At 40.0% G+C, this 24435-nt stretch overlaps 1 protein-coding gene across 3 annotated transcripts in view; it reads right to left on the bottom strand.

Moving 5' to 3' along the window:
- PIK3R1 (phosphoinositide-3-kinase regulatory subunit 1) overlaps positions 1-24435 on the bottom strand; it is a 61282-nt gene that overhangs the window by 25007 nt on the left and 11840 nt on the right. For all 3 annotated transcript variants that reach the window (XM_082335911.1, XM_082335913.1, XM_082335912.1), the window contains exons 3-4: positions 2616-2708; positions 827-901 (exon numbers count right to left, since the gene is read on the bottom strand). In XM_082335911.1, coding sequence (XP_082192037.1) covers positions 827-901; positions 2616-2708 — 168 coding nt within the window. The remainder of the gene's footprint in view (positions 1-826; positions 902-2615; positions 2709-24435) is intronic.

Here is a 24435-nt window from a genome sequence, read left to right as displayed (position 1 = left end):
TGTCCCTTCAGCAATATGGCATGCAACTAGTTTCATTTTCTAGCCCTTGTACTTTTGTGCTTTTTTATGCAAGTGGAAGCTCACACCCCACATCGCACCCCAGCTTGCAAAGGCGTGGTCAAGCACTCCTCCTACAATATCTCCTGATGTCTCATAGCGCAACTGAGTGTTGCCATGCCAGTATATTCTGGCCTGAAATAGAAATAAAGAGCACCAAAAAGAGAAGGAAATATATTTCAGGAAACTTGAACGGCTATGTGACGTTAGTGGTGTAGCTGCATTTTACTGTCCAAAACCTGAGAACCCAGCCTACTGCAGCAATATTAATTCAATTCTCTCTCTCCCTTCCAGCATCATCTCTGTAGCAGGCAGGGAATGTGCAGCTATTGCCTCTCCACCTACTGGTCCAAAAAAATGCACACACAGAACTGTATGTAAACAAATGGCCGTGTTTACAAAATATTAACCTGCAGCGTTACAGGAATACTGTATCTTTATCTTGCTTCTGAGCAAAACACCTTGTTTTTCTCTGTATAGTTAGATTGTCAGTCCTTGAACAAGCAAGTGACCAAGAAACAATTAAAATAATTATTCTTGGAAAAAAAAACACAGTGGAGCCATGAAAAAAAAGACAACCTGTGAAAGTGAAAAATACCTTTCATATTAAGTGCAAAAGTTAGAAATCTTTTTTACTTGTATTTGTCTTTTTAATATTACACTATTCAGAACCACCACATACATATAAGCTAAATAGGGGAACAAAGAAAAGAGGAGCAGTCTGACCACAAAATCTGTCTAGTGCTTTAAGGAAGAGAACTGTACTTACCACATTCAAGAATTTGTCTTAATTCTGCTGAGCTGCTTGAGCCTTGTGTCCCATACAAAGTTGAGCACTCCAGACCTTCAAACCAAAATTGATAGGATACATTAATATTCCAGAGACTGTTGCCACGACACAACATACTTCTGTTTTCTTCAAGTAAGTACTTACAGTATAAATTAGCAACATTCTCCCACCACCATCTACCTACCACCTACCACACTACAGAATGTGAGTGGTTTTTAAGGCTGTAAGACACCTCTTTATACACGCAAACTGCTGGGTCTGCAGAAAGAGCTGGCCAAGGAAGATCAGAGATGCCAGCAGTCCCACATATTCTGTACAACTCTCCACGAGCTGGCTGTAGCAGGCCAGGACTATGAAACGGACTCACATACCCTAGGGAAGAAAACAGCTCGCAGGAGCAACATGGGAGCACGATCTTCTTTTACGCTCTACATGCCAGCTGGAAACACCAGCTCTTTCAGGTGGATCAGAAGTGAACAATCTGAGTCAGGCCACCCCACAGGAATGGGACAGGGACATGACAAAAGTTCTGACACATCCTAATTAGCTTTAAAGATTTAACTGAGACTTCTAAGGTACAAGCGTGCATAACCTTCGGCACCCTATGCAGTCAACAGAGACAGAGAGCCCCTTCTATGGGACAGGTAACCCTTAGGTCACCTTTGACTATCCACAGAGCCCATAACCTCACAGTGTATGCAGGGTGAGTGTCACATCACTGGTGCGAGAGAAAATGTCTGTGTATGTCACATAATATTTCTAATAATCCACCTGAATAAAAGACACCAATACAGTGTTTTCATGTGAAAGATACTGTTTACAACTTCCCTACTTCAGAGAAAATAGAGAAGACACAAGGACAGAGACCATACCCAGGGATGCAGGGCACCAACGATGTAAAAGTATCAGTGGCGTTTCCTGGAAGCAGTGGTTGCTTATGCAAACTGTTGCTAAATACTGGCCCTTCATATTGATATTAGCAAGGTCCTAACTCATTCAGGAAAGGCTTATGCTATCTTAAAGTGTCAGGGCAGTATGTGAGAACCTATGTCCACAAGGACAGCAGCCTGAGTGCAATCAGGACACCACTTTTGTTCTCGCTCCCCAGCTGTAAGGCCACTGAATGAGCAGGACCCACTGAGCTTCTAACCTCACCAGGACTATGAAGGTGACATCAGAGGAAGACCCAGGAGGAGAGAAATGGGGCAAAAGAGGCAGGACATAGTAGAAGGAAGGGGAAAGCCTCAAAAGGATGGAAAGACATCAACACAGGAAAGCAGGAGAGCGAAAAAGCGTAAAAATAACACTGGCTGGCTCAGCATGCAGCATCAATAAAAAACTGGCTCCTGAAGCATAAAAACAGTTATTGTAACTTTTTCGTATTTAATTCTTTTTTTTTTTCCCTCTTTGGGACAAAACATTACTTGTTTGGCTGCGTATCCAATTTAAGGTTATGCTCACATTTCCATGACCAATTTAAGGTGCTTATCGGTTAGAAAAAACAAAGCAGTACCAAACCCTTCTCCCTTACCTTTCAATAATACTTATATTAGTTGCATTATTAAATGTCATTTGAGGTAAGCTTTGTTTTTGCTCTTACAGTCCAAGTAGCCTCTACTGAGCAGAAACTACTGCAACAAACTTAAATGAGATTATTTCATATCTGTTGAGTAATGTTATGCATTAGCAGCTCTATAAAGAGCTCTGATTCTGCAGTCTTGGCTCACGTAAGTAACAAAAAATCTCGGTAGATCATTCTTCAGCCCACCTTTCTTTTCAATTGTCTCCACTATCTTGATAAGAATCGGTGGAGCAACATCAGGAGGTGCAAACTGCTCCGTAAGATCTGGAAGTGAAAAAGCTGTAAAAGAAAAAGAAGAAAAATAAGCTAAGATACAGTTGAATGCAATTTCTGTTTATGAAAGTCATGACACATAATGCAACCAGTCAATTTTTAAGTATGGAACAAACATCCCAATTGTCAGGCCTAAATGAGAACACTCCACAAAGCTCAAAAAGCTGAATGAAAATGATGACAATTGCATTTTTATAGCATTTTCTTTTAGGGCCCTCAGTCAGCTCTAGAATCACTCTCCATATTGCCTAGGAAAAGAAAACACAATAAAAGTTTGCATTCTATGGATGGGCAGGAAAACACTGCAAGGAGGAAAGGAAAAAAATCTTTTGGTCTGAAACATTTACATCCAGTGTGCACCAGATGAGGGAGCCAAACACATCACCATCTGGGAGCTGGTGATTCCCCTGGGTAAAACAGACTTACAAAGGCCTGAAATAGCAGAGGAAACAAGTATTGCATACTCATACAAAAGTTCAATAACTTCTGTTTGCTTTCAATTTTCAGGCATAATACTATTAACAGTATAGGTTTCTGAAGCAAGAATTTTCTTTTCTACAATGACAATTTCTACAATTACTATAAGAATAAATAGCGGTATAATCGGAAAGAGACATTTTGCAGATCCAAACAAACCTGCAAACAGATTTTATACAAAGTCAGTTTTCATGCAATCCAGTTTCTTTATGGAGAGAACACACTGTATAAAGGAATGTTCTGGCTCTGTGATGTGAGGGCTGATCTATCTCTAAACACACTATTTTTGCCAAAAGAGTAATTGAAAAGTTTTAGAGTGGTCTTGTTTAACTCTTGGAAAGCAAGAACGTTTACATAAAGATATTATTAAACTACTGCCAGAAACATCTGGCATAGTTTGATGGATTATGATTGATAAACAAAGCTTAATCACTGAAGTAAAAGTTGCCAGTTGCTTAAGCAATGGTGATCTCTGCCCGATTAAACTCACCACGGACAAATAGAGAGCTATTCTTAAATGCACATGCGTGCCTGCATGCATATGTATACATACATGCACACACATGCACACACCGTATTTCTAGAAGACTGAAACTGAACAAAATTATGAGGCCAAATAAGTAGAAGGAGAAAAAGAAAAAAAAACCACAACAGCAAAATAAGAATAGAGAGTTTGTAATGAAAAACTTTGAGATAGCCAAAAACTTAAATATACCACAACTGAGAAAGAGAAAGCAGACAATTTTGGCTGAGAATTCACTCTATTTTGGAAGCAACAATTATAGAACTTTCTAAAAATGCAAACAATTTAAAAGTGGTAAGACAGCAAGGAAGGTACAGAAGTTTGGAAGTGCATAAAACTGAGGAGAGACATGAAAGACAATAAATAATAATTATTTACAAACTAGTAATGGAAGTGGATAATACTGGGACACTGAGACATGTCGCTTGCAAAAAGAAGCAGAATAATGGTATGATAATGACGGAATACTATCCAGTCCATTCATAACTGAGAAGGACATTAGAAAAACATCTGTTAGTCATAGCAGTTTAGCGTAGGAAAATGCTCAGAAAATGAGCATTCAGGAGTCCCAAAAGAGTTGCCTAAGCACATCGCTGGCCTGCTGATGTTACTTTTTAATGACTCGTTGAAAATGAGAGCAATTCCTGGGGATCAAAAGAGTTCTAATGCCCGATCTGCACTCTGAAAGGACAAGTAAGATGACTACACGCTAGTTATGCTATCAGTCCTGGGCAAAATAAAGGAAAACTTGATACTAGACTCCTCTATGATAAAGCAATAGAAGACAGCACTGTAACTAAGGATTGTCTGCATAGCTTTTTAGAGGATAGGTTCCGTTAAGAACCACACTACTTCCTTCCTTGGTGGCATCATAGTTAGCTGAAAAATGCAATTGAGTAGGCATAATAAACTCTAAAGTTCTGGCAGATAGTTGACTTAGTATCACACTGTAATTAAAAGCTAAATTCAAAGAAAGCACGTTATGTAGGTACAGCTGACCAGCAGATCTCCAAGTATAGTTATTAAAGCAGAACAAGCTACTTAGGGAAGGAATGGACTTTTCATCTCTTCACATCTTCAAACCACTTTCAGGTTCTGTCAGAACACCTCTTTTAGCTTAACATCATATCTGCTTTATCAAACACAAGCTGGGCTCAAATGGAAGATGCTGCACTCCAAGCAGCCTCTGCCCAGGCATGCTGAAATACAGACCATTTGATTTGTAGTATTCAGATCAAATAGTTCCTTTCAACCCCAAACTATGAATCTATCTCATAATGAAGGCAAATCCTTTGAAAGAATAAATGAAATCTCAGATCAGAGTCATATCAAAGGGTATGCTATGAAAATACTCAAATTATGAGATACTAATAGACTCACAGAATACTAAGGGCATAAAATGCATCCTTTACATTGTAGCAGAGGAAGAACAGCTTTTAAGAACAGAGTTTACATATTTTTACTTGTAAGAGTAACTTTCTACTCCCTTAGGTAGCTAGTTACATTGAGTACCTTTCTCCCTCTTGTGTTACAGCAATGAAATCACATCATCTCTGAACAAAGATGCTCATCTCATAATTCCAGCTGGAGGCAGCATGCAGCAACAGTCAACAGTCTAAACTGAAACTGAGGAAAGAAAGGAAGACAAAGAAGGAGAAATAGAGACAGACGACAGAAGTCAAACCTGACAGACATTTGAAATATTTCAGGTGACAGCCTGGCAGTTCAGGGATGGTCCATCCAGGCTACTGAGCAGCAGAGAGAACGATGCTTTCTTCCATTAACCAAACTGCGCCTTGAAATGATGGCAAGAGATACACTCCGAATACCTATAAACACGGTGTATTTAGAAAAAGAATTCCTTTTCCCACTAGATTTAGATTTTCTACATGAGGAATGAAGTCTAAGCAAAGCAAAAAGGAGAACGTAATGTCAGGGGAAGACTTTAGTTCATGGAAAGAAGCCCTTGCAAGGTGAAGAAAGACACTACAGAAGACAGTTTGTCTCCATGGGACATAAAGAATGGGGTGGATGTAGACCTTACCCAGATTACTTAAACAGAGAGTGCCTCTTCCTGCAACCTACCTGATGCTCCATGCTTTTCATCTGTACTTTAAGCAGGATCTTAGCTTATAAACTAGGTTTGCATCATAATCTGTTACTGAATCTCTCTGTTGTACAGTATTCTTGGGTCAATAATATTCTTAGTGAAAGTGAAAGGCTTTTGGAAGCCACGCGTTTACCTTTATATTTATGCAAAATCTATAATATGCCTACAGAACACATGTATGTAAAACAAACATAACATTGGTTAAAAGGAAAGATTTCCAATGCTCCTCTGCTACCCTAAAGTATGCAATTGGAAAAATATTAAAATTTTAGGAGTTCAGCAGATTTCTGATGTTTCTTCCTCTCTATACCCCATTACTTTTCTTCAAAACTGGAAATTTCTACCTACCAGAGACATTACTGAACTTTTAGACATGAAGAAAGCCTTTAAAATAATGACACTCTATTCCATAAATACATAAACTGCAAAATACTTCTGCATTTGACTGAAAACTCAGGATATTCACCTCTCTTTTAATATTATGCACATACTGGAGAGTGTAAGCTCTACAGTAAAAAGACACAAACACACACACAATGGCAGGTACAAAACCTGCAGGTACCTTCAATGAAGCAATGGCAGAAGAATACATCTAAATCACACAGTTATGGTGCTCAGCAACATTGAAAAAAACATTCACTTCATCAGCATGTAGGAGATGGCATTAACAAATTAAAATAATTTAACCTCCCACCTGTTCTAGGATTTCCTACTCATTGTGCCATCTCCAATATAATTAACTCATACTGACTTGTACTTTAAACTCCCCAACTTTTGCAGAAAATAGAAAACTATGTTCACTTAAAGGCAAAAGGCCTCATGAAACACACATCTGTCAGAAAAAAAAAGACTTAACAGTACTTGTAGAACCGAAGCCAGTTTATAACATTTACACAGAAGACAGCCAAATTTGGAAACAGTGCCCTTCAATTTCAAAATGCTGAGAGGAAATGGCAGAGGCTAAACTGAAGAAAACTACACCTAATTTTGGAAAAAAACCCAATTTGACTACCAGAGGCAGAATACAAGATATCCCTAAAGAAGTCCTGATTTTAGATTAGGTGTTCCAGAAGAAAACTCAGCATGCATATTAAGAGGGAAAGGAAAACTTTTCAGATAGGTCAGTTTTAGTAAAGAGAAGAGAACAAAATCCCACAAGCAACCTGCATTTAGTACCTGATTTCAAAAGTATCTTTTGCTTTGAAGCATGCTGTAGCACAGCACAGAGGTTTGAAGAACCAAATCCACTCTTAAGAATCTGAGCAACTTTGTAGATCCCTTTGCTACAATCCAATATCAGTTTTTCACTTAAAGCAATCATTTTGTCCCCCAAATTCCTGTAATTTTTTTTAAATTCCACGGTCTCCAAAATATTAAGGTTCTGAAAAGCTGTCATACAGTTTTCATGTCTTCTTTCTAGTTACAAGTCTGGTAGTGGGTCTCCAAATAGTAAGAAAGCTTCTGATGACACATGATAAAAGCTGGATTTTCCACTAGCTCTATTTTTACCTTGCCACAGTGAGAACCAATGAGATGAACCACAAGCTAGGGTTCGCTCCAATCTGCGAACTCTTCCCTCTCCCTGATACAGACAGGCCTGAACAGCTCTAAGGCAATGGCAACGTGTGGGAGATGAGAGCATACCTTACGTTTGAGGGTTGCCAACGCAGCTACAAAGTGCAAGATGAAACCAGCACACAGCTGCACCTTTTGGAAGGGTTCTCAGTAAAAAGAGATATTTTAGAGTTAGTACCTGGCAACGGCAAGTGGAAATTTAAAGCTGGAATTTGACTTCAGACACTTCTGAGCCAAATCTTTCATTACTGCTCAAAGAATGAAAATTAATATTAAAAAAAAAAAAAGAATATAACTTAAAATGTAACAATACACACCACAGAAAGGAGTTTAATTTCTAAATATTTTACAGGAACTATATACTAATATTACTTGAACTTAGCTTTGAGTCAAGATTACTCCATGCATCATGTTCTTTTTTCAGAAATGGCATTTAAGTTTGTGCATACACTTTGCATTCGATGACAACGCAGCTCTACATAAAAGTCTAATATTTGAGAGCTCAAGTCTTAAGATGATCATAACTGGCCTATGCGCATGTAGATATACTCTGTGGATGCAACTGTATCCATGAACATAGTGAACTGTGCATTCATAGATTTACATATATCCTTGTTTGAAAGTCATACAATGTGTCCAAATGTGAATGGTTTGACCAGCACTGAAATTAACTATAATAAACATAAGCATATTAATTAACACAGAAGGCTCATTGTCAAGCAAGTTGTGGTAATGCCTCCAACAAGATTAGCCAGCAAACTATAAAGAAACAATGGCTGATCAAGCACCTAAAATACTTTTTTGCCAGTGGCACCATCAGTGGCATAATGCATGACAAGTTGTGGACAATGGAGGGTTTTCCACAAAGTTCAACACCGATGCCTGCTATTGAAAATGCTGGGAAATGTGGCAGCTTGCTCTCTTGATTGAAATGCTGATATTTCAGCAGTTATGTACACTGCTAGGTATGGGAAATGGAATTCAAAAAATGTTCTGCTATTATCACACCCATCTTCTCTGAAATAGAATCTGCGTTTCAATAAGGATCCATAATGGCTGAATTTAATCACTTGTCAGTACACGACGTCAAATTCAAGTGAAGACGCATTGAAAACAAGGGCAGTCTGGCATTCCTGCACAGCCTTTAAGGCAGCGGTATGAACTGAGGCAGTCCCGTGTACTCCTGTGTGCTGACTGCTAGTGACCCCCAGACCAGAGACATCAGAACCCCAGACCAGAGACACCAGCCTCCTTCAGGAGGCTGCACTGAGAACACACCAAAAGCCATGCCTGCGGAAACACGAGTTCAGATCCTGTAACGCTGGAAAGCACCAGGAGGTGCCTCTGGAGGGGTGACGGCACGGCCCAATGCTCCTCATGGCCCTGTGGCAGCAGCTGGTCCTGATGCAGAGCCTCAGCCGTCGCGGCCCCCTCAGCACCTGCTTTCATCAGCGGGGGAAGAAAGGCCACACGAGCCTCACAACCCATCAGGGAGTGAAACTACTCTTACTGACAAAAAACTCCTAACTTTTAGTGAGCAGGTATTTCATGGTCCATTATATGTTTCTTTATAGTCTCAAGAAGCAGAAATTTTCAGTAGAACAGTATGAAAGATTAAAAAACCCCCAAACCCTAAACCCTACAGAGAAAGTTTCCATAGAGAAACTTCAGGTTCAATGCCAGACCAAGACCAAAAAAGATGAGCCTGGTATTAAAAATAAATACCAGAGAGAAATTCACTCTGAAATTTGAGGATTGTAACCTTGCCTTGGCATTTGTAATTTCAGAGCCTAACACCATTTACCAAAAGAACAGGCAAAGAGAGTGTTCAGAACTGCCCAACTGCTATTAGCAAAAGGTTTTCACCGGGAAAGGATGAAAGACATGAAGGTGAGAGCGAAGACAAAGAAGTTGATGTCACTGTGTGTCTCAGATAAACTGAGGACTGCAATAGACAGTAAATTCACCTGCAACTGTTGGAAGAGAAAAATACCTCTCCTTAGACCCTACTGACCTGAGATGATTTAGTTTGGCTATAGTTAAATTCTCCTGGAGGCTGAAAGCATCACTGAAAATGGCAGGAGGAAGAGCTGTTCAGGGCTCAACCACCTTCTCCAGTACTGATTTCATTAAAAAGATTTTAAAAGACAACTCTATTCATGGAAGAATATGGAAGAGATGTAAGCTTCAGTGAATTTGACACATCATTACAAGTGGCTTAATCAGTCTGTCTACTATTACTTGTCTTTTATTTTTATCAGATGTCGTCAATCAGGCAGACTGTGGACTCAGAATACCACAGAAGCCTTGGCAGCCAAAGGAGACTAGATCCAAGAGAAACGAAGAGAGGTGAAGACTATCCCAGCACTAGAAAAAGGAATGGTCTGGCCCACCAACACTATCAACCTTCAGGCTCACCAGAAGCCCATTTTTATGCAGGCAGAAAAATGCCTGCAAGTCACAATCTATTGCGGTATGAATGACTGCAGAGCTATGAAAAGGAATAGGGAAATGATGGCTGCTGGTGACCTTACATGACTGGAGTACAACCAGGAAGCTGGATGGAAATACCGCCAATTCTAAAATCCTTCAATACTGTGCGGCCAGCACAGTCTTTTCCTTCCATCAGTCAGTAGGTGTTGGCTATGAACTAGAGGATGAAGTGACAACTTCATTCAGATGTTCTCTGTTAATGGTACACTGAAGATTTCAGACACAGGAGGAAACACAGATCTGTAGTGAAAAAATGGTTTATCACATCAGCTGTCACTCCTCTTTTTCCTTCGTCTTCAATGAAGAAACACCTGAATAAAGCAGAACACCCTTCCTAGGGCAATGCCAACATTTAACCCTCACCGATAAACAGTACTCTGTTGATATGCTTCTGGACTTCAAATAGCTTTTTAAAGCATCCATATTTCTGCCGTGATCCTACATCAGCAGGACACAGTGACAAGAACTTTCCCAAGGGACTTATTCCAAAGGATGATGACTGCAGGAGTTCTCACCAGCTTGACCTTCTGAACTCCAATCAGTCCCAGTGCACCGCCCAAAATGCAAAGTCAGCATCTCCAGAATCCTCTGCATGAGGTAGGTAGTGACATCATCACCTATAAGCTTGAAAAAGGGCATTTCAAACTGACTTTTGTAGAAAAATGTACACAACTTCTTGTAATATATGTGCCAGAGTAAGGCCAGGCAGCCATTTTTCCAGGGGGACAAATATATGTATATTATGAATGGGCCATTTATAATCCAACCCACAGAATCTAGGAGGGTCGGAATAAAAACTGAATGTTACTTCATTTTATCCTGGCTACACATAATACGTGGAAACAGATATAGTCACCTGTATAAATCAATGCTGTAACTGAGACAAGTCAAATACTTTGCCTAGATACTTTCCAGGGTTATCAGCACATATATGCAAGCAATGACCTGATTGATAAAATATCACATGCACGGTGATTATGCAGGAAGTTTCGGGGGCTGGGAGAACCTAATTCCTCTCTTCATCCCCATTTATAAAGTTGCACCAGCTGCACTCTCAGGGCTAAGGAGAATAAGGGGCAACTATGGGAACAGAGGGGAAACAAGCTCGGGCAAATACAGATTAGTGCAAGAAAATAATCTATAAGCAATAGATGGCAGAACTAGACAGAACAAAGCTTTGATTTGATATAGAAAGTCATAATGTATAATGTACCAATTCTCCCAAAAGAAATCTGCGGTCTCTTTACCCTTCTCTGACACAAAAATGAATGTTTGTCACAGAGCTGCTGCATTAATCAACACAGAATTCCTCTAAGACAAAACAAAATGAAAGTGCAGAGAGAAAGAAAAACAAGAAGACAGGGTCTGGCTTCAGGAAAGTTTAGGTGCACAAATAAGCAGCAAAATAAAACCACCAAGCAACACAGTGTGGAGTACTATATTCCTTTATAATAGTTTAATACTTTTAATAGTGGCTGCTAATCATGTTTCACACCTATTAATTTAATGTTTCATAAAGCCCTATTTCTATCATCTGTTGAAAGGGAAGTGATACTGTCTGTACTGGGAAGGCATTCTGTACATAATATTCTATCAGATTAAACCTCAGTAACTTTATGAATTATGAGCTGTCAGGCACTTTTCTCATCTGCTACAGAATACACTTCTTAGAAATAGGAGCTATAAATAAGACAACAGATGTTCTTTGTTGGCTTCAGCTGAAGCACAGATAATTTTTAAAAAGCAGCCTGTAGTTAATACTGTTGTAAAGGCAGTATTCTGCTTCCCTCTGTGGGTGAGCTTTTGCAATACTCCTTTTCAAACTAAAACTGAATTTAGGATTTGAAATGGCTGCAACTACTTACAATTAATACTAATATAATTAGAGAAATGAGCAGCTCTGTTCTGATAAAAAATTGCAAGGCTTATAAAACAAATATTAACTAAGTGCAGTATTCTGGCATGCAGTACACTGCACTGTAATGCCATACATAATGCATAAACTGTTTTGCAAAAGAACCCCCCACAAAAACCCAAGGAAGAGATAGGAAACCCACCTGTTTATTCAACTATTCTTTCAAAGAGCTGTGAGATAAGCAGAAAGACTAAAATAAGAAAAAAGCAATAATGCAGTAAAAGATGCCTTTCTGCTTTTAAGTAGAGGAGGGCACTAAATAACCTAAGGAGCACAGCGGGGGCCCAGGACAGACACTGCTGGAGCTGAACCCCAAGCAGGCTGGCACTGGGGCTTCATTACTGCCGGTCTCCGGGAGAGGTGTGTCTCGCCTCCTTCCCACAGTCTGGAGCACGGGGCACGGGTAGAGGCTTCCCACGCTTTTCCCAGGGGCGGCAGACCGATGCGCAATTCCCTGTTACAGGGCTCAGGGTGACCCCTGAGAATGAGGGGTATGATGTGCAGGAGCACAGCGCGTAGCAGTGTTCTCACAGTCCCTAAGAGCATCACTTTAAATGGAAGAGTGGGTTAATGTCTCTAAACAGAATGAGCCAGCACAGTCCTCAGAGCATGATTCTGAGGACAGAGAAAGAAAACATTTTAATAAGCCAGCACCTATTTTTTTGTGTCTTGTTGATGTCTGCAGGTTCCCTGCCAGCCGTTTTCAGTCAGAGAGATATTAGAAAATGAGAGGTACAATGTGGTGTGGGTACCAAGTTACTGCATCCCCACAAGCAAGGAGATGACGACATAGGTGACGGTAAGGGAGGGACAGGACAGGGTCAACTAGTGAGGTTCAAAACATTGCCTTTTTTGTCAAGTGAGTCTTGTTACATTCCCTCCTCCTCCTTTAGGGTTGCTGCTCCAGGGCTAGAACAGGGCTGAGCTCTGCAAGAAGTTGAGTAATTCTGCCCAGTTCTCCTCAGAGATGGAGGAGAACTCCTCCTCAGTTCTCCTCACTGGCAATGAAAAACTTACCATTCCAGCTTCTGGCAGTGGTTTGACATGAAACCATACGTGATATCAAGGAGGACACTGAATATTCAAGCGTAGTGTGGATAGTGCAGGTGTGAGGACAAACAGCATGTTCCACTGGCGGCTGCATCTCGTGACCTACTTATCGGGCCCCCTGCGCAACCTTCGGGGTTATTGTTGTCATTAAACACCCAGATTGCAGTAGTAGTACCTAGGAGCCGTTAGCAGAATCGGAACAAACTTGTGATAGTTCTCTACAAACAAACCTCCCTTACGGGTCTTATGATTAACTAAGCGATCTCTTAGAACTGATGCCAGCTGCCTTCCCACAAACTCCACCTCAACTTTCCCAAGCATATTAAAGCCATGATATTCTATTAAATTCTGCACTCTAGACTTTTTTTTTAAAAAAGAAACAGTGAAACTCTAGTAAAAGCTTAATTTATTTTAAAGAGACTACATGCGAGTTAATACATTTACATGGTATTTTACTACAGTCACTCTACAAGAAATCGGCAGCAAAGCTCCCCCTGTCTGATGCCTGCTATACTACACAGACACATAAACAAAACTACATTAAAAGAGCATCAAGACCACAAGGTCAAGCACTCAAAACTTAAGACAACAAAGGACTAAGGCTGCACGAGCAATTTCAGTTCTTCCTTTCGTGTCTTTCCACATAACGACACAGCATTTTTCCCATGAAATTACTCTGCCCATTTCAGCGCACAAAGCCTAGTGCTCTCAAGGGATAGAACCCAGCTGAAGAGTTAAGGTATTTATTACCTGGAGCATTATCCTGATTATCCTGTGTACACGGACACACGGTCGTCCAGTAGGCTCATATTCTCCTGTTTACCTTCCTCTTCAAACCTGAATGTTCTATTATGTCATCTCAACTTGGCCTTCCATGCAAGAGTGCTTCACTCCACAACTTGTTCTTGAGTTCTTCCTAGCAAGTGGGGAAGGAACTACATACTCACTTGTCCCTGGAAACCTTTGTCACATAAGAGAGAGACAGCTGCCTGTCTTTTAAGGGAAGGGGTGCTGAGATTCATCTAAAGAGGCACTTGAAAATTTTGGTTCTGGCCGGCCAGTGGAGAGTCATGGTAGAGATGATTTTAATGACCTCCATCAGGTAAAACTTCACAGACAGAGTGAGTTCCTGTGCTGGAACCATTTCTACCTAAAAAGCAGTGACATGTATTTTCTTCTGAATAGTTTGGCACTGACCTACCAAGATTACTAACCTCAATTCCCTTTCCATGTGACCATGATATGACGATGGTTAGTAATGGTGCTCCAGCAGCATCTGATCTTTGTAACTGAGACAGGACTGCTGGATGGACATTCACTGTGAGATACTGGGGATGCTGGAACTCTCTCCAGAATGACCTGCCCCACCTGTAAGGGATCCCTGTTCCTTACTGCTGTTTCCTTTTTTTTGGTACCATGAAGTTATTTCTTATGCAAGGCCATCACTGGTTTGCTGTAATAACTCTGCTTGAGAAGCATATTTTAAAACATTCTCTTTTTATTCAATAATCATAATACATAAAAATTCAGGACAGTATGTTGTTTTGCTCTGAAAGAATACTTTGTTTTGCTACCTTTTTGCTGTGGAGAAACTAATGGGGGGAAAAACGTCAACAAATGCCCCTCAAACTATCCACAGGCAAGCAATCTAGAAGAAAAGTGTAAGCTCTTCAATACTGCAAGAAAAAGATAGTGTGTATTACTGTGCTTGAGAAGTTAAGTTGTTTAGATCTAGAAGATTTACATAAAAGTACTGGCAGAAGCTGCTAACAGATAAAAGCCAAAAGAGCTCCTTCATCTTTTGGGAATTATGGGAAACATTTATAAGTGTACAGAAAGTTAAAAATAATGAGTGTATAGCAGTCACCCAGAAAAAAAAAAATGCAAACAATGGTAACAACAATCCAGCATCAGAAGGACTTTTTTTATTCTGGAAACTAATGTATTTCAAATCAAGCCTTTTTCCTCCTCTTAAAAAAAAAAAAAAAAAAAGAAGAAAAAGCTTAGGGCTCTAGCTGTAGCAACAGAAATACAGCAATGATGAAAGGCAATCTTATAAGAAAGTAAAACTGGGTTAATCCTTACAGCCATCAAACCATGGGCTGATCTGACATAGATACAGAAACAACAACATTATCAGGAAATTCCTGAACTGGATCTACAGAGAGTTAATCCCCCCATAGTCTTTAATTTCAGATGAAGATGAAAACTCTCAATCTGTATGTAATAAGATTTTTTGACCCATATCATACACCTGTCAAGGTTTCTCTGCATAGCAGTGTCAGCGTTGATTTCTCATTCCAATATATTTCACACTGTCAAGATGCTATACAAAAAGGACATCATGGAATATGAGTACATGTACTTAATGCATGAACTTAAAGACGTCTCTTCCATAAACCACTGTTCGTTCACACTCCACTGCTGAAGTAACTTTAATTTAGACCTTAGCAGTTAAAGCGGTGAATGAATTTCATGGACCTTTACAAAACAGTCAGGATCTCAACTGGCTGGCTAACTGCAAGCAGACAAAGACCTTCATTTGTGTACTGTCTAGCACACTGCATTGCAGAAATTCATATAGTGCAAAATCTGTTTATAGGAAGTGTAAAAAAAGAATTGAAAATTACAACAAAGATAGTGCTAATGAAAAGCTAGCATGAAAAACTGGCTATGGTTCTACATCACCGTCTGCAAGCCAAAGATTAACCGAAGTCAGGGTAAGGAGGTACGGAACAGGATTTCAGTGTACATTGGGAGTATTCATTTGCAAAGAGACTAAAGCCGGGGAGCCGGGGTGGTTTAGTCTGGAGAAGAGGAGGCTGAGGGGAGACCTTATTGCTCTCTACAACTACCTGAAAGGAGGTTGTAGTAAGGTGGGGGTCAGTCTCTTCTCCCTAGTAACAAGCAATAGGACAAGAGGAAACGGCCTCAAGCTGCGCCAGGGGAAGTTTAGGTTGGATATCAGGAAAAACTTCTTCACCGAAAGGGTAGTCAGGCACGGGAACAGGCTTCCCAGGGAAGTGATTGAGTCTCCATCCCTGGAGGTATTTAAAAGACAGGTAAACATGCTGCTCGAGGACATGGTTTAGTGGTGGACTGGGCAGTGATAGGTTAATGGTTGGACTCGATGATCTTAAGGGTCTTTTCCAACCTTAACGATTCTATGATTCTAAAAGTAAGAGGCAAGGGCTCTCTTTAAGAAAACCCAAGCATAATTCTAAGCACTTCAACTCGGAGGAATCCTTTTGCAACCCCCATGCAACCCTACACTGTTAAAGAGTTTCTTGGGGTCTAAAATAAACAAAAATGTCTTGAAAATAAGCAGTGTTGTAAGGAATGAGACTGAGCAGAAGAGGTTGAAATAACTGCAGAAAATATTTTGTAAGTGGTCTTGGAAAGCTTAAACTGCAGAGAAGCTGTGCAAAGTAAAAGAACATATGCATCTGGTTAAGAACTGACAACATGTTCCCTGTGATATTTAACTCAGGTGGATCAAATGAAAGCTGCTCTTCCAGGGAAGAAGCCAGTGAGGCAGAAGCTCTTTTTATGTACTCTACGGAGACTCAAGAGGTGAGCAAGAAGCACTCTGACCAGCTGCTTCCCTTTCTTGCCTCTGCCACCGGGCAGCTGCCCTACACTGGCCTACTCCAGCACAGGGGAATGTGCTGTGGATGTTCTCGGACTTCGCTACAGAAAATTCATGGGGAGCAGGATCAATGCTCAGGTTGACTGCCTCTGAACTTAGGGGAGTACTTAGTGTATAAATGAGCATGCCAAGAAACACAGAGCTTCTACAGGTCACACACACAAAACACCCAAAAGTTTTTCCACCATCCTGCTCCTGCCAGGAAAGTCAAGCTAGTCTTCTAACTAACCCATCCATATCTGAAAAGATAATGGCACTGCCTATCTATACATCTGTCTCTATTTCCACAGATGTACAAACAGAGCTTAAAGCTACAATCACTCAGTTGTTTCAGAATGTTGATTATAGGATGCAATAAAGGAGTAAAAATACATCCCTGACTTGCACAAGATGTGATCAAACATGTGAAAAGGTCTTCCAGCTATGACTCACTAAGAAATGGGTGGAGGTTTGTGAAGCTGAAAGGCTGCTGGCTGGAAGGAGTAAGCCTTCTTCTACACTGGCTAGCAAGGACTGGGAATTGGCTGCTATTCTGTCAAAAGGCCAGGTATATCCTGGTTGTTTTCCTGCTATCCTACTTGGAGGGGGCAGCGGGGGAAGAGAAAAAAAAAAGAAAAAAAAGGTCTTACTTGTCTGGTTTTGTTATTGCGCTCCAGAGGAATCCCTTGGTCATCTTGCCAAAAGAAAGAACCAGAGTTACCTCCATTTGACCCTACCAGAAGGGAACAGCTCCTTCTCATTTCATTTTACCTTTTCAAAGGAATTTATTTATTTATTTAAATGTGGGCCATGCCAAGAAGGGAAAGGATGTCTCACTTGACTCCCAGATGGAGAATCCTTCCAAAAAAACAGTTCCCTGTCGAGAACAGAAGGAAGAGGAATGCATTAATTTTAAACTGACCTGATTTTTCTAACAACAGGCTTATAACTCCCTGTTTTTAAGCACAGTTCACATGAATTTCCTGGTACATCAGAACAAGCATCTTTAAACCTATTTCTCCTTCTAATTTTACCCTTCCAAACTTGTTCATGAAGCTTGAAAAACTTGTATCCTAATTAGCTCAGCTGTGGCATCTTCAGAGAACTTTACTGAGGCTTTTACAAGATAAAGCTCCTCAAAAACGGTAGATGCAGCAGACAGCTGGTGTAACTCACCGAAGCTCTGCTACACTATCACCAGGTACCTAATTCTTGCAGGACTCAGAACTGCTAAACAGGAGCCTGCCACCTCCCAAAGGGTTCTAATATTTCATGGTAAATGTGCCACTAATAGCCTCTTTTAGAGAGATCAGTATGAGCAATCATTTAAATCTAGGTCTTGTTTTAAGGGAAGCGCTTTTTGTTTGTTTGGTTGGTTTTTTAAATAGCATATTTCTTGATCTCTCAGGGGAGCCAGTCCTTCTGCTTCTCTTTTTCTGGTGTTTCACTACATCAGTCAGCTTTCCACCAGTCAGCTTCCCACATTTCAAACCTTGCTCTCAAACTGAGAAGTCTTAGGAGCCAGAGCAAAGTGGCTGGTTAGTCTAATGGCATTCAGCTAGGAATAAATAATGCAAAGGACCAAGTGAATATTCTAATCTGTTCTGCCTGAGGTTGCAAAGGGACCCAACTCGAGCGCGAAAGTGCAAGGCCACAGGTTTAGACTCCTCTAGACACATCTACTCAACTTGTTTTGGCTGCTGCTTCCAAAACCTTGCAGGATAGTATGGTTCTAAACTACTACATAGAAAGACTGGGCTGGTTTTTGTTTTGTTTTGTTTTCCCCCAAAATAGCTACAAATTACATATCTCTAAATTACATGCAGAAATTTAACGTACTGGGAGTCAATACTGTAACTTGCATCAAGACTAAGAATGAAGTTTCAGAGCCTATTAGAGCATCCACTTATGCCATGGTCTGACAGTGCTTTGTAAAGCTTCAAAGTAAACTGTGGTTTTTTTCTTTTAAATTGAGTCAGGAAAATAAGCATGGATTAAAGATTTCTGGCAGGCTGCAAACAGGTGACCAAATCATACTTAACATGACAGAAAACTACATTTTCCAAAACATTAAATTCATATTGAAATGAGAGAACTTTACGCTTTTACTTCTGCATGGCTATCAACTTGAGCCCAACAGAACAAATTGAAACCACATTTAAGTCTACTTTTTCCTGCTCGCTTTATAGCTTCCCCATGCTTTCTGCACATTACACGTTCTCTTTCTCTCTCAGCATTTGGTCTCTTTCTCCTTCTGGCATTCTGTAATCCTGCCAGCCAAAGAGCTTTGCTTCTAATAAGTAGAGCTGCCAACTTAAACACCAGTCTCCTAAGGCAATCAAATAATGAAACACACATGTATGTACTTGCACATAATCTGTCAAATGCCTCTCTAGCCCACTACAAATGATTTTTGCAATTCAGGGTTTTCATAGGAGCATGCATTCATACACTCTTAGTTTCCAAAGATTACATGCCATGGTTCTTCAGAGTCCTGTGCCTTGTTTGTACATATAAACCCAATGACCCTCCAATTTCCGTATCAGTATCTAGAAGACATGAAATATAAAAAACCTAAAAACACAAAGGTTGTGCAGACAACTTCATATGGAGTAAGCATATCCTTCAATTTCTCCAACTTGGCATGGAGGTCTGGTGCAAGACAGCACAGATTCCTCCATGGCAGAACACTCATCCCATGCTTCTAGTGTCTGGAAAACTAATGAATAACCATTCCAGGTGTCAAGAGTATTTTTCATAGCTCCCCCATTACTCATCTATCATCCACACTGAAGTAGCCTTGATTTCCACTTTCTAAACTAGTATTTCCCAAAAGAGAAATCTAATGTATGATGCTAGCAACAGAGTAATCCAGGAAAAAAACTTTGTCACACTAGGCTGAAGTTGCACTGCCACACCTCTTGATTAAAGAAGGTTGCAGTTTACAGCAATGGCAGAATAAAGATGGTAGCAAAAGCATCTTTTAAGTAAGCAAGTTACTGACTGGTATTAGAAAACTAAAATCAGATTTCAAGGACGGTAGTTTACTGTATAATGTCATCATTTGCAAAAATTCCTGCATTGTGAATCACAACTATGATACAGTGAAAAAAAGCAAAACTACTAGAGATGCACCATAAAAACATAAAGCAAAAGGTACTTAAAACATGCATGTCCCTGAAATGTATATTTCTATTGCAAGGCATGCTTTACATGTACAACAAAGTACTGAGAACTTGACACTGAATTCTCAGAATCAGGAAAGAAGTGAGACAACACTAAATTATGTCACCACATCTGTTGAATCTGTGCACTCACATTCTATTAATTCTTTTGCTTTTGATGCTTATATTTGGATTCCAGCTGGTGAAGCTGGATGATACAGGCAGAGGTATGCCAGGAAGATTTGTTCTGCAAGGAATTGTCTGGGACACCCAGTACTCGGTAACTGAAGCCAGCCATGGACTGAGCAGATGGTACTCACTCCTTGTGACAAATAAAGCCTTACATTGTCAAACCTAATGCAGTTCTGGTTCCTGGTTTTAGTTATGTCAATGAACATTTAAGTGTTAGAGTTAAGAGTTCTTTAAGTTAAGAGTTCTGTCCCCAGATTCAGCTTTTTGAAGTGTTTTTCCACGTGACCTCCCTACTCCAAAGAGATTAACCTTAAACTATCTTAAAACAGTAGTTATTTTTTAAATTGTCTTTTTGGTCTACCTCATTCCTCACAGGAATCATGATACCACCTTTGCCCACAACAGCGTCCTGAAGATGACTTAATATTTGTGAATATGAAGCTCTGTGAAGCTATTATCAGCCACATCACTGGAAAGAGCAGAAGAGGCAATGAAGAAACCTGTTTCTAGAGAGAAGCCTGAAGGCTGTCAAGAAAACATGGCTTAAGACCACAAACTAAACAACCAGAATGAAGCCATTCTCATTCAGTGAAGACCTCGATAATGAGCAAAGCAAGGGTAAGCGGGAAAAGGGGTCAGGCAACTATGTAATTAAAAACTATATCAGATGGCATACACTACAAGAAGGTATAATTACATGTGCAAACACAAATTTGAGATGCATAGTTTTGCAATCTTAACAATGTTCTCCGACTATAGCGTGCAATTCACTGTGTATATGCACGTGCATCAAGGTAATAAAACTATTTATCGTAAATGTAATAATTTGCTACAGTAACAGAATATACAATTAAAACTGTCAGCATATCATTTCCTCAACTATAAGAAACCCTCATTACCATCACACTAGTTACCCAAACAGGCAGCCCTAAGAAAAAAAACAGCCTTGCCAAAGCATCTAGCAGCACGGAGTACATTTTTCATATGCATTAGTGAAAAGGACTGAATCCAATGGAAGAAAATAACTTGGTGAAAATAATCTCTATCCTGTCATGACCAAAGACAATTAAATGTGTTTGTGTCCCCCAAACAAAGACAGCTCTACTAGTAAATTTGCAATTCTTACTACATAATGGACATGCAAATGGTTAAAAAGTTAAGTTGTCTACATTAAGTATGTACTAAAGGGACGAATTTGGACTAATTAGGAACATGCTTTAAACCTATCTAGAAGTTATGAGCTTCACAGAGGAATTACCAAGTGAAATTCCATGCCCTGCATTAGTCCAGGACCTCAGAAGAGATGATCATAACAGTGTTTCCCTTCCATGTCTCGGAAATCCATGAAAGGCCAGTCAGGCAATGTTTTTCACATCAGTGGTTATCGTGTAGTATTTCATGCACCTTCATATTATATGCAATGTGGTACACTGGAATCTCTTCAGAACAGAAGGTAGTATTTGTGATCGAAACGCTAAAGGCAATGGGAATTTTGCCTGTGAGAAGTGAGAGTATGAACTGTGGGATTTGTCCCAATGCTGCTAAATCTCGTCTATAGGTCTGATCCTGTTCCTTCTGAAGTCAAAATGGGTTTTGCCACCAATTTAAGGGAAAGCAGAACAGCAGCCTGCTGCTTCTTGTATGAACAAGTCTTTTAAGTAAGCAAAAAAACTCCAACCCTGTATATTTTTAAGAACATCAGTGCTTTAAAATAATCTTATTTTTAGTTTGTATCCAATGGGATTTTGAATAAAGCATTTTAATACTCTGTTGAGAAGAGAGCAGCTCACATTAACAAGCATGGGCATGTTCCATCTAAACTACCAGAAAATTTACCACAGTATTTGATTGACTGGCTATTTAGATCAAACAGATAATGAAAAGCAAAAAAAAACCCCAACCATTCTCATCTTACTGGCATGTTCTTACTGTGTCATAATAAAACCCTAGATATTTGTCTTAGAGGAAACATCTGGAGAAAAAGCATAACAGTTGGTAACTGTCTTCCCCTTTTTTGCTAAACTGTACATGCAACTCAAAGTCCTGCATCTTAAATCACTGGGGAAGGCACCCACAACCCACTATCCTTTTCAGTGCAAGCTTTAATATCGAACAGGCTTTTAACTATCACTACGAGAGTAGTCCAAAGCAGTGATTAGTATTACACACAACAGATGAGTGCCAAATGTTCCTCTAGCAGACAGTCAGAATTCTCCCAAAAGCCAGAAGGCAGCTCAAAAGAAGTGAGACTTCATGCTAGTTTCTCTGTAGTAAACATTGTAAAACCAGGAATTTAATATAACCCCCCAAAGTGTCCTGATAATAATGGGACTGTGAAAATCTCTCATTTCGCATAGGGGGCTGCAGCTTACACAGACTACAGGAAGGGTTTTGGAGTTGTCAGCACTAAGTTTGACCCAAGAGGAAGTTAGAAAAACATGAAAGCGGTGGGGAACGCACACTAATCTTTCAACCAATGGTAATAAATTATAAATACTGCAGACCAAAGAGAATTCAAACATTCATCCCTCTGTGCCCTTGAGGACCCCTCACTGAGTGAACAGAGGTCCTTTACTTCCAGATATTTGTGATTAAGTTTTCGCTACTTGCTGTTTTGAAATGCTGTTTTTGTTTGCTTTTTTGAATTTGCGTTCCTTAACACTTTCTCTATTGACCAGGCCAGATTGCGAGGCCCACTGAAAAACCCCTTTATTCTCAGAACTGGCTTGCACTGGAACAAAAGGCCTCCCTAGATCTTTCTCTCCATAAGAAAATTGCTTATGTAGGCTAACGACTAGCTACACTATTCTGGCTTCAGAACAATGGAGTAGATTTGGACTGGCAAGAATATATTCTAAATTATACTCAAACATCTGTACAGATTCAACTCCAAAGTACCCAAAATAACTTGCTTCAAAATGTCAAGGGATGACATTTTCCAACGTTTCTCTCGAGGGAATGGCTATATTGCAAACAGTGCAATAAATATCAAATGAAGAATGAAAGACTGTATTACAGTAAGAGGCAGAAAGCCTGGTCAGCCAAGAGCATCCTAGAGAAGCTCTCAAAGAGTGTTGACCCCTCACAGAAGACCCACGCATCAGCGGAGGCGGGAAGGCCATAGGAGCAGATCACACCTTGCTGCACCCCACGGTGCCCTGGAGCCTCACAGCCCTTTGCAGACCATGGTGCCTTTGCAGGTGCCCCTCAAGTGTGCGCCCATCTAGGAGGAAAGCAGGAAATGACGAAGGGCTTTGCTATGGCTTCTGTTGCTCCTCACCTGTGCCAAGCTGCCGTGTCTCAGTGAGGACACAATTCAAGACTAAGTTCATAAACACAACAGACATTTTCGCATCTCCATCCAAGCGTAACACATGAAAAATTGCGAATTAGCAATAGAGGACTGGAATGTGTAGTCACAGGGTTGAACACCATGTGCAAGTAAGAAAAGGACTGCAAATCTTTGCCCTTAACTGCTTCTTTCTGGAAAGTTCCTGGATAGAAGGATAATGAAACCAGACACAGCTGTGCAGCCTTATCTACCACTGCACATAATTAGTGGTTTCTTTCATTAATTCCCTAATTTAAGCACTTTGGTCTACCTCCAGCCAAATACAGCTTAGGAAGAGGGCTTGGAAATTAAAAGGTAACCTCACAAACTAAAAGCTTTCCCTCTGAGAGACTGCTGGAGATGCCATAACATGCTTTGAAACATGGGTCTGCAGTGTCTGATGCCGTTTCAAACTTTCTTCGTGAAGAATAACGCTACATACTTATCTGCTGCCTACCAATCTTGTCCAAGTGGGATGAGAAGATCTAAGAAGAAACTGGTGACAGCACTAAAGTTTTCCCATAATTCCAACAAATAAATTCTACTGTTATATCTGTAAACAAAACAAACTCTGTCCTGAGGATTTTGATTATAGATCCTTACTACCTGAAAAGCTGTCAGCTTAAATATTATTTTTAAATGCTGTCTTACATACAAACTGTGGATCGATATGTGAAAATAAAGAACAGTGTTTGGGTGCTATTCTTGTGGACTGCTGCATACAGCATTCATAAAAGACTGAACAAAAAGCAGCCAAGTTAGTACAACGAGTTACACCTGCTAACACTTCACCCAAAGACTTCAGGCAATGTCCAAGGATGCAGGCATTTCTGTAACAAAGCACAAAAAATGTAATACATAAAAAAAAAAACAAACCAAACCTCCAAACTCTTCTATTAATGAAATCACAAAATAGGACTGTATTTTGGACATGTATTTTGCTGAAAGCCTGAATGGAAGTTAGCAAATATTAACCACAGTTATTACTTTATTTTTTTAAAGCCAAAAATTCTCTTTAAATTCTCCTAAGTACCTAGATTCTCACGACTTAAAATCCTTCTCCAGTTAAAATAAATATTTCTTTAAAATCCTGTAATTCCCCGTGTCATTCTTAGCTATGAAAATAAAGCAGTCCTTTGTATTCTAGCCTTTAGATTGATTTCATGGATGTTCATCATGGAAAGCAGCTTCGAAGCAAGACGCAGATGTGAAAAAGTGCACAGGCAGCTGCGGTTACACCACCTGTGTTCTTTCACACAAGAAAATCTGGATGTG

The sequence above is a fragment of the Platalea leucorodia genome (genome assembly GCF_965183815.1).
Source record: "Platalea leucorodia genome assembly, chromosome: Z".
Lineage (NCBI taxonomy): Eukaryota > Metazoa > Chordata > Aves > Pelecaniformes > Threskiornithidae > Platalea > Platalea leucorodia.
The sequence above is the reverse complement of the archived record's forward strand: the minus strand, read 5'-3'. Positions and strand labels throughout refer to the sequence as shown.